General features: G+C 45.8%; 1 protein-coding gene across 1 annotated transcript; it reads right to left on the bottom strand.

Annotated features, from left to right (window-relative positions):
* Window positions 1-2378: 2378 nt before the first annotated feature.
* Window positions 2379-10003, bottom strand: PDCD7 (programmed cell death 7). The gene is made up of 5 exons (XM_040414270.1): window positions 8146-10003; window positions 6435-6573; window positions 4065-4301; window positions 3079-3166; window positions 2379-2655 (listed from the first exon to the last, which is right to left on the bottom strand). The coding sequence occupies exons 1-5, from the start codon at window positions 9964-9966 to the stop codon at window positions 2529-2531; spliced, it is 2412 nt and encodes an 803-aa protein (XP_040270204.1). The 5' UTR covers window positions 9967-10003; the 3' UTR covers window positions 2379-2528.
* Between the last annotated feature and the right edge of the window lie 442 nt (window positions 10004-10445).

Below are 10445 nucleotides of genomic sequence, written 5' to 3'. Positions count from 1 at the left end.
TATCTCGCAGTGTAAGGCTGCATTCACACGTCCGTGGAACACGGTCCGTGTGATACCGGCCTGGATTTCTTCTGAGTGCAGGAGCGCACAGCGTCATTGGTCGCTATGACGCCGTACGCTTCTTCCTGCTGCTGCCGCAGTACAGTGATACACTGGTATAGATCATACCAGATTATTCATGTACTGCGGCAGCAGCAGGAAGAAGCGTACGGCGTCATAGCAACCAATGATGCCGTGCGCTCCTGCACTCAGAAGAAATCCAGGCCGGTATCACACGGACCGTGTTCCACGGACATGTGAATGCAGCCTAATAGGGGTTAAAGGGATTTCCCAGTAAAAATTTATTTTTAACAAGTTTTTGCAGCATGGCCCCTGAAACTGAAGAGTTTTACTTACCTTCTCCCTGCGCTGTTTTTACTTGGCAGTGCATGGCTATGGTAACATGCACCTCTCCAGCCAATGACTGGCTTCAAGGGTGATGTGGCCACAAGCAGCGTGTCACTGCTGAAGACAGTCATTGACTGGAGCGGCGTATGTGACCATGGTCATGCACTAACAGGTGTAAAAGTGCAGGAACCGGAAGATGGAGGCAGAGGGGGCCAGGGCGGCATGAAGCAGGTAAGTATGCATCTTCTGGTTCAGGGGCCACGCTGCAGGAACTTGTTAAAAGTCATTTTTACAGGAAAAGTGGCGACATTTCCTTCCTGCCTCCTATTTATAAATCAGCGCTTTCCTTCACTGCAGAGGACAGCGCTCATTGGTTATGCCAGTTACAGGCGACATGCAATAACCAGTAAGCATTTTCCCTTACTAGTGGGGAAATCGCTTATTAGTTAACACTTTAATAACCAGGCCTAAACAGACTTTTTTTTGTGATTATTTTTTTTTTTTTTAACTATAGCTCCTTATTCTTTAAATATGCAAATTGACACCAAAATAAATAATTAGTTCCCTATTTTGTGTCGGTCGTTTTGTTATATAACATGTATAGTTTCACGTGAATCGGGTAATAATGGCGACTGTTTTGGATGGTGGTTTTTCATTTATGTATTTTATTATTTTTATCATTTTAACTTAATTTTTAATATATTTCTTTTACAAATACTATCCCCCCAAGAGGTCATAAAAAGACCTTTGGGGGGACTCTGGCACTTTGTTTATTTTTAACTTTTTTCTTTTTTTAGTTTTATATGCGTTTTATAAAATAAAAGATAAAATTTTTATAATTTAACTTATTGTTTAATATATTTTTTCCACTTAATTTGTCCCAAAGAGGTCACTGAAAGACCTTTGGGGACACAGACTGTTTTTTGCTCTTCTTCCACTGTAACTGGGGCATCCAAAAGGAGCCCCAGTTACAGGGGAAACCAGCCTGCTGTGGGGGCATTGTACAAGGCAGAGCTGATCAGGGTCTACTCCACCCTACATAGCGCTCACCTATCTGAGGAGAAAGCAGAAGTGCCGACACACTGCTTCTGCCTTCTCCTCGGCTCCTTGGATGTCACTGACAGCCAGGGACCCGTCCTGCTCCAGTGTGGGAGCTGTAATGCTCCATCATGCGGCGCTGCGGGCAGAAACACAGCTGATCACACGATCAGCTGTGTTTTTGCCCAGCAGGACGGGGGCCGCATGCGGCCCGTGGGTTATGCACCCCTGATCTAGGGCTTTTTACTTATATATTTTTTTCATTTTTTTTTTTTAACGGAGTAACTAAACTTTGTCAACCTTTTTTTTCTAAAAAACATCCCAAATGCCCAAAAAATGATACTAATATACTTTATTGATTGACTTTTTGACTAAAGAAATTTTTACCTACACCCCCGATTTCAATAGCGCTTTAAAATTCACTATTCTCGCACATCGCTGGCGGTGTACGAACACATTGCTGCTTCTGCCCATGCCCCCCAGAGTTTTACTAAATGCTGGCATAACACATCAGTACCCTGTAACAATGTACTATGCCAGGATTAGTTGAGCGGTATTGGTATTTCTGTAATTGTATTGACCCAGAGAATGACGTTACAGCACAGGGAACACCATATGGACAAAACCCATAAAGCTGTGGTGAACTTGTTTGTGCTAAAAGCGATACCCATAAACCCTTGGGTTTGAACAGTTGAGTGATGAAGTACTCAAATAATCCTGACTTACCTCACATTGGGATTAATTGGAATCAGACTGTAAGCAGAATCTTCTCATCTAACGTCAGTCCCAGACCTCACAAATATTCTTTTGACCAAATGGGCACAAATTTCCACAGCGACACTCGACATCTCGTGGAAAGCATTCCCAAAAGAGTGGAGGCTGGTATAGATGCAGAAGGTGTGTGTGGGGGCAACGTCTTATTAACGAACAGAGATGAACCACAGACACAGAACCACTTTTGAAACATATGTTTTATTTAGAAAAATAAATAATTTCCATCATTCATTACACCCTACTCTGAAAGTTATATAGAAAAAATACAACCCTGCAACAGAATTCTTTAGAAGTCGTAAAGCTTGTAACGTAGGTTCTTCAATCACTGCTCAATCTGATTGCTTCAATGCTGTGGCCCAGGTGTCATTTGAGGGGAGCGTGGGAACAACCCACCCACGAGGAATACTGCTGCCATCAGGATGGTCAGGTGGAACCAAGAATAGATCCCACTCGTGTCTGAAAGAAGGAATATGTAGAACATTTTATCTCTGAACTTAACATTTTTACATTATTTTACTTACAATACAGGATAAAAGACCCCATTCACACAACATTTTTGCAGATAGGTTGCAGACCCATCCATTACAACGGGGCCACAAAAAATGCAGACAGCACACCGTGGACAAGAATATGCATCGTTAGAATGAGTCTGCAAAAAAAAAAAAAAAAAAATCTGCGTTTTGCAGACCGCAAGATATATACGGTCGTGTGAATGCACCCTAAGTGTAAAGAAAAAGTTAACAGACTGCCAAGACCACGATCACAAAAACAGGGGTCTGTGCAGGTATGTCAATACTTGCAAAGGGAACAATGCAATTCTACTCTGGATGCAGGTTAGGAAGTGCCAGTATACGCTATACAAAAATGTCTTAGACTCACCGGATTTGGACGAGGGACACAACCGAGTGCTCAGTTTGCAGATAATAGTGACGAAATGGCTGAAGAGGGTGCAGATGGGGTAAAGGTTCTAAGATGAAGGAAGACATAAAAGCTTGTTAACAGCAAGTGCGGGATGCTTTCAATACAAGAAGCAAGCAATAAAATCTACGGATTGTACATAGCATAGAAATCACCAGAGATAATCTGTATACTAGATTGTGGAAGGAAATATGACTAAATATAGTTTCTAGAAGAAAGGATCCTCATATTTCACATCAACTCCATCTAATATCCTAACAGCAGATTGTTTTACCCTTCTGTGCTGATACAAGTTCAATGCGGTCAATTCTTCGCTCAAAATCAGGTGTGGATCACACATGTAAAAGGAAACCATTTTCAATTATGGAGCCTGAAAGACCCCGTGATGTGTCATTTCTAAGCAGCACTGCTATCAGCAGTATGAGTGAATTTGGTAGCCCCTCTTGTTGGGATCAGTTATAAGTCACTTACATTGAGAGGTTGGTTATATAAGGTCCACCTCCACTTCAGGTCCATTTATTATTTCTATGCAATTTAAATCCTTAGGGTACGGCTACACAGCGATTATTTTGGGCACGACATGTGTTGTGCTGAAGTATTGCCGTGTAGCAGAGCAGCCACAGGAATGAATGAGGACGCAGTACGTACAACTCGCACGTTCGCTGCAATTGAGAAACACGAATCTAAAAAAAAAATCCAGCAGGGCTGGATTTTTTATTTTTTTTGCAATTCACGTGTTGTGGTTGCAGCAAATATGCAAGTCACACTGCGACCCCATTCAATCCGACTCTGACTAGGATTTGCGGCTGTGACACGGGCACTAAAATACGACTAGTCGGCTTCCTTCACATAACGTGCCACAGACTTTGAAAAAAAAAAAAAAAAGCCCAAATATAAGACAAAGTGGATATAAATCTGCAGAAACCTGGTTTCCACCAGTCACTGACCTGTGTCACCAAACAATATGGAGTCTAGTTCTCGCTGCTTCTGCAATGTTTTCTCCTTTTCCTTTTTCAGTCTCTTATCACTTTCTCTCTGCCGCTCCTCCTCTTGCTCCCCTTCCAGTATGACCCTCAGAGTCATCTCCTCTGCATCATACAATGCACTGCGCTTGTGCACCAATGTTCGAAGCCTCTTTATGTGATTTGAGAAGGTTTCATCGGCAGATGGTGGTGGAAAGACTCCTGCAAATAAAGCTTAGGTTAGGGTGGTCACAAAAATGCCAGTGTGTGTAACGCCAAAGTGGCGACCAATACTAAATTCCAAAAAAAAAAAAAAGTTGCCTGTTTTTTTTAAAAAAAAAAATGGCAGTATGCTTTGGCATCCATGTTGTATTGTTTTTTTTTTTTTTTTTTTTGGGATCCACCAACAACGCCTATCCTTGTCTAGGACAATGTAGGGCATCTTTTTTGTGTGATTACGGAATGGACATACGGATGCAGACAGCACAAAATGTGCAGTCCACATTTCTTGCGGATCCACTGAAATTAATTGGTCCACATACTGTCCGCAAACAATGCGGATCAAAAATATGGTCGTGTGAATGGGGCCCTACTAATCCTGGAAGCCTGCGGAAGCACTACGGAGTGCTTCCGTGAGAATTTGATCCGTACCTCTACACCGCAAAAAAAAAAAATAGAACATGCGGTGTGGAGCGTATCTTATGGATCGCGGATCCATTCAAGTGAATTAGTCCACATCAAACAGCCTGCACTCAGCCAGTACCCGTGCATTGCGGACCGCTATTTGCATGAGCACTTAGACTCAGGCTGGATGATAAATGGTGCAGGGAGAGACACTTTTCTCTGACTCTATACCAACTACTTGTTGGCTTCTCAGACAGATTCTTACCCCAGAATAGTGGCGGAATTTTGGTGCAAAATTGAGCATCTGATGCCTACGCCCTTTCCTATAAAGCTCAAGCTCTTTCTGCTGAGCCCAGCCCCCTTGTTGAGCACGTTGGAAAATGTGTAGAAAAACAAGATGCGCCAAATTACACCACTTTTTAGACAGATTTTTGGAGCAGATTAATAAATCTGGGACATAGTGTGGCAGCACCTTAAAGTTGTATTTGAGGATTTTAACAATGATATCTTATCTTCCAGATAGACCATCAATATCAGACCGACACCCTACATCCCCACCAATCAACTGTTTCAGAGCAGTGCCAGAACTACACCGCTCCATCCATTTTGTGGTGGACTGAGCTGGTAACCACAATTCTGCTCCTACTGAAGTGAATGGGAGCAGGCTGTAGTCCACTACTAAATGGACAGAGTTGTATAGTTCTGGAACTACCCTGAGAAAGCTGATCGGTGGAGGTGTGAGACCTCTGCTCATCTAGAGAAAAAAGACAATGCAGCAGCACTCTCCAAACCAGATAAAGTACCATAATGCCATAGTCACAATAAATATTATAGTGCTAATGCTACACTTATTTATAAAGGGAGATGCTTGGCCAATGCATTTTGTACAAAACTATTTGAGCCCGTCTGCCATACGTCAAGGCGATCTCTGTAAGACGGGTCCTAACACTAAATACTACCTGTTATGCGTCATAATGGCTGTCATTAAGTTCAGGAAGTGTTGGTTCCACATGCATGCTGGGTCCACTCTGCCTTTTACCATTTTTGGTGTCATCATGGCCTCCATTACTTATGGCGCATAACAGGTAGTATTTAGTGTTAGGACCCGTCTTACAGAGATCGCCTTGACGTTTGGCAGACGGGCTCAGATGGTTTTGTACAAAATGCATTGGCCAAGCATCTCGCTTTATAAATAAGCGTAGCATTAGCACTATAATATTTTTTGTGACTATGGCATTATTGTACTTTATCTGGTTAGCAGGGTGCTGCTGCATTGTCTTTTTTCTCTATGTTTCTAGCCATGGCAGTGTGCACCTGCGCACTGGGATGTGCTGACTAACCCCCTTTTCTTTGAAGACCTCTGCTCATCTGATACTGATGGCCTACTCTGAGGATAAGCCATCAATATTAAAATCCTGGAATGCCCTCCTTACATAGGTTTCCACGGACTTTGATATTGATGGTATATTCTTATCCAATATCAAATTGGTAAAGGCCCAGATCCCTCAGCCGATTACCTGGCGTACATTTTGTAGAGGCTTTGTACAGTCTGGCAGCTCAGTCCCATTCAGTATTTGCACAAGTTGCGCTTTATTTGTGAAATTTCCATACGTCATAAAGCACAAGTCACAAGGAAGGATCGCAGAGTGCCACAAGTAATATTGCCAGATAAAATCCATCTGTACTACATCTTCCTGCTTGGAAGAAGACAAATAATACCGCCTTGCCTACCTTTTCTTCCTGCCGCTTCCTTTCTCAGTTTACGCAGTTTCTCTAAAGACTTTAAAACATCCAGCATTTTTTTAACGTCATTTTGCTTCTTCCTCACCTCCCAAAGTACATGGTCAGCGGTGGCTTTAAGTTCTCGTTCCTACAACAGGCAAAGATTAGAACACAAAAATCACGTGAAAAAGCAATTAAACTGAGCAGCAGAAATGTTCATGTCCACATAACACAGGCACCATATGGGCAGAGGTATGGCAATATCACTTGGCTTGTAAAGGAAGGGACGGGGGGCAATTTCAGTAATGCATACATATTAGGGTATTGCTTAACATGCAATTCCCTATCGTATAAATGCGTGTTACCAAAGGTTAATAATACCGGCAATGTCAGCAAGAGCAAACCCACGGCAAAGCAATGTTTGGGGGATAGGCCATTGATATCAATGCACAGTATGTGCTACTTCATTTATGCCTCATTCACACATCAGTGTTCGGTCAGTGAATTCTATCAGTGATTTTGAGCCAAAACCAGGTGCGGCTCTAAACACAGAACAGGAGCAGATCTTTCCCTCATACCTGATGTCTGTGGAGGCTCCAATCACTGATGGAAATCACTGACTAAAACACTGATGTGTGAATGATGCTTAGGCCTCATGCACACGGCCGTTGCCCGGACCACAAACAGCGGGACCGTAATATGCGGGCATCGGCCATGTGCGCCGCGCATCATGGATGCAGACCCATTCACTCGAATGGGTCCGCAAACCGGAGCTGCGGTGCGGAACGGAGGCACGGAAACCACCACAAAGTGCTTCCATGGTGTTTTTGTCCGCGCCGCAAAAAAAAAAAAAAATAGAACATGTTCTATATTTTTTCAGAGCGGACGGATCACGGACCCATTTAAGTTGAATGGGTCTCAATCTGTCCGGTCCGCCACACGGACGTTGTGCACAGAACGGCCAATGCACAGAACGGCCGTGTGCATAAGGCATTACTTTGTGGTGATGCTGCAGGGAAACTGAACACTCAATTTAGCACTACATCTACTGGGGCGGGAGGGGGTGCTGTTGTAAGTACTGGCCATGAGGTCAAAACCTCACGTGGGGTGTACGGCCAATCTTGTAGATCCCAGGCTCGGCCCTCCAGTTAGCTCCTGACAGGCATTTGTCTAAGGCTGGGTTCACAAAACGTGTTATGCCTCCGTCTGACATTTACGTGGAAAAAAGGATATTAAAACGCAGCACACCACGTTCTTGTATTTCTTACAATGGAACGCTATGGTGAACGGTTGCCACTGTACGGCATCAGTCTGAGGCATCCGTTTAACGTATATTTTTCTTGTATACATTAAGCAGGTGGGAAAAATGTGATGTGAACTCTGCCTAAGGGCTCATGCACACGACCGTGTGCTGGCTGCTTCGTGCATTGGGGAACGCAATTTGTGGTCCCCAATGCACGGCAACATCCGTGCGGCTGCCGCAGACAGATCCATTCAACTTGAATGGGTCCGTGATCTGTAGTGTAGTGGATGCCTGTGTATTGCTGACCCGCCGTATGCAGGCTGCAATACGGCCGCGTGCATTAGCCCTAAGCCTGGCTTAGGGAGACGATGATGCTGTTCGTTACAAACTTGATCAAATTCGCAGGGAAAAAACAAACAAACAACACTTTCTGCTAAACCGGATATTTTAAATTGTATTCTCTGCAAATACACTGACCCGTTTCTTCTCTTCGACAACCTGGATACATTTCATTCTCCACAAGTCGATGCTGGCTTCCTTCTCTGCAGATCGCTCTGCCGCCAGTTTTCCTTCCTCCTCTGCTGACTGTCTCCTGCGCTGACAGCGAAGCCTTTTCTTGCGCACTCTTTCCAGTTTCCTCTTGACACCCTGGATATAGCCTGGCTTCTCCAGCTCCTTTAGTCTCTTCTCTAGATCTCCCCGTATATCGGCCGCTTTCTCATAATCGCCTGTCCATGGCTCTCCTGCCTTGTTACTGCTTTCCAGAGACTGGCACAAGGAATCAAGCTGCGATACCAATCGAAGGGCACCATAGATCAACCCCCGAGCTTCTGCTATTGAGACCGCAGGAACTGCATCAGGCTTGGCTGGTGGCTTCTTCCTTCGACATGCTAAGAAGCTGGAAAGCCACTGCACAAAGACGTCTCTATCTGCAGGCCCACCTTTCTCTAGATCAGTATGCCTGTCCAAATGAACAGAATTGTCCTCCATGTGAAGGGTGGGCTGGGAAAGAAATGGGATACCACGCTGCAGCACCAAACAGGGGTCTCTACGCCCATCTGGTACCTTGTGCTGAGGAAAACGAGCATCATCCTCAAAATGTCTACCACCTGAGGCCATAAGAGGATCCAGACCTTGTCTTCTATCCTGGTGCAGGTTCAGGAGATGGTGTGAATGATGGGGTTCTCTCTGGAGCCTGGGCACCTCCAAGTCACTCTCCTCAGCAGATCCACTAAAAACAGGGCCTACAGGTGGGGGGAGAGCATATGAAGGATTGGGGAGATTTCCGTGTATTGGGGGTACATTATAGTGGCTATGCTGAGTTGCAGGCTGTGGCTGAGCAGAGAATTGCTGGAGGCCTGGAGACGGTGCCCTGTAGTTGTAAGTATCAGGTGCCTGGGGGGTCTCCACATTATATATTCCAGACATACCAGGGTGGCAACCTTCAGTTTGGTAGGCGTGTGGCAGATTACTTCTGTTGTGTGGAAGCTCATGCTGACGACCACCAGAATACTGAGACGATGCTGGGTCAGGACCACCGAGATGGAAAAAGCCCGTCTGATATGCATCAGGATGCCCACTCCTCGGCAGTGGCCCCTCCGAATACATAGACTCTTGCCGCTCACCCGCTCTATGTTGGGGCCCTCCATGAAGCCGCGCTCCTGACTGCTGTAGGTCTTCATGGCTGTAGAGTCGCTGGCCCATACCTTGACCGTCTCTTCTGTGATCAGACACATATTCGTCAGACCTTGCTGGTATCATTGGCAGGGGTCTTCCTTGGATGCCCACCTCTGGGGTCCGTGGAGTGCCAGCATTATACTGCATCACCCCCTGGGGGGGGCTCCGGTGCCCTGTGCTGGGGAAGACTTGGGACTGAAGCATCACTTTGTAGAATGGGAGACTGCAGACCTGGGAGGTCCCCTGCTCTCTGCAAGTTACAGGGAGGAAGCCTGGGCTGGAAGGCGGCCGGCTGCAGAGGGCCATGGTGAGGCACGCCGTATGGGAACACGTCTGGCCGCTGGGGTCTGAACTGGGGCTCATGGTAGCCGTGCTGTGTAACGTCTCTGTGCGGAAACCTCTGCTCGGACCCATCCAGTGGAGAGCAGGCCGTCCGGCCGGCTTCATAAGGAGGCCTGCTCTCCCAGGGGCCTGTCCCAGGAGCACCGCCGTCCGGATAGAACACACCGGGGGGCGCCTCTCCGTGAGGACCTGCACGAGATGGTGGACACGACTCTTGACGGAACCTCGGTGGACGCTGTGCCGAACCGTAGCCATAATCGGGCTGATCCCACGTCTCATTTACCGCAGGCCGCGGCCTCCTCTCCATGACAACAGGGAAGTGAGACGGAAGGAAGCGGGCAGGAAACGGCGACGTACAGCCCTCTATAGGACGCGACAGCGACACCATGCGGAGAGGAGGCGGCATTACCTGCGTGTTGGGGACCTCAGACCTGTATTAACCCTTAGGATACCGGAGTTTTTTTTTTTTTCTTTTCTTCGTTTTTGCGTTTTCATTTTTCGTCCCCAATTTTCCATGAGCCATAACAGTCACATAGCTGTATGAGGGCTTATTTTTTGCAGGACAAGTTGTACTTTCTAATGCCACCATTAATTATGGCATAAAATGTAGTGGGAAGCGGGAAAAAAATTGGGGTGGAATTGGAAAAAAAAACAAAACGCAATCCCACCACCGTTTTACGGGTTTTGTTCCCACGGCATTTTGTATATGGCAAAACTGACCCATGCCCTTCATTCTCTGGGTCAGTACGATTACAACG

This window comes from Bufo bufo, chromosome 1 (genome assembly GCF_905171765.1).
Source record: "Bufo bufo chromosome 1, aBufBuf1.1, whole genome shotgun sequence".
Taxonomy (NCBI): Eukaryota; Metazoa; Chordata; class Amphibia; order Anura; family Bufonidae; genus Bufo; species Bufo bufo.
Note: the sequence above shows the minus strand (reverse complement) of the source record. Positions and strands in the feature narration are given on the sequence as shown.

Coding starts and splice junctions, on each gene's coding strand:
- PDCD7 (XM_040414270.1), bottom strand. CDS start 9,966: ATGAGACGTGGGATCAGCCCGATTATGGCTACGGTTCGGCACAGCGTC. Junction 6,574..8,145: donor TTGTCGAAGAGAAGAAACGG/GTCAGTGTATTT, acceptor TGCCTGTTGTAG/GAACGAGAACTTAAAGCCAC. Junction 4,302..6,434: donor GGAAGCGGCAGGAAGAAAAG/GTAGGCAAGGCG, acceptor CTTTATTTGCAG/GAGTCTTTCCACCACCATCT.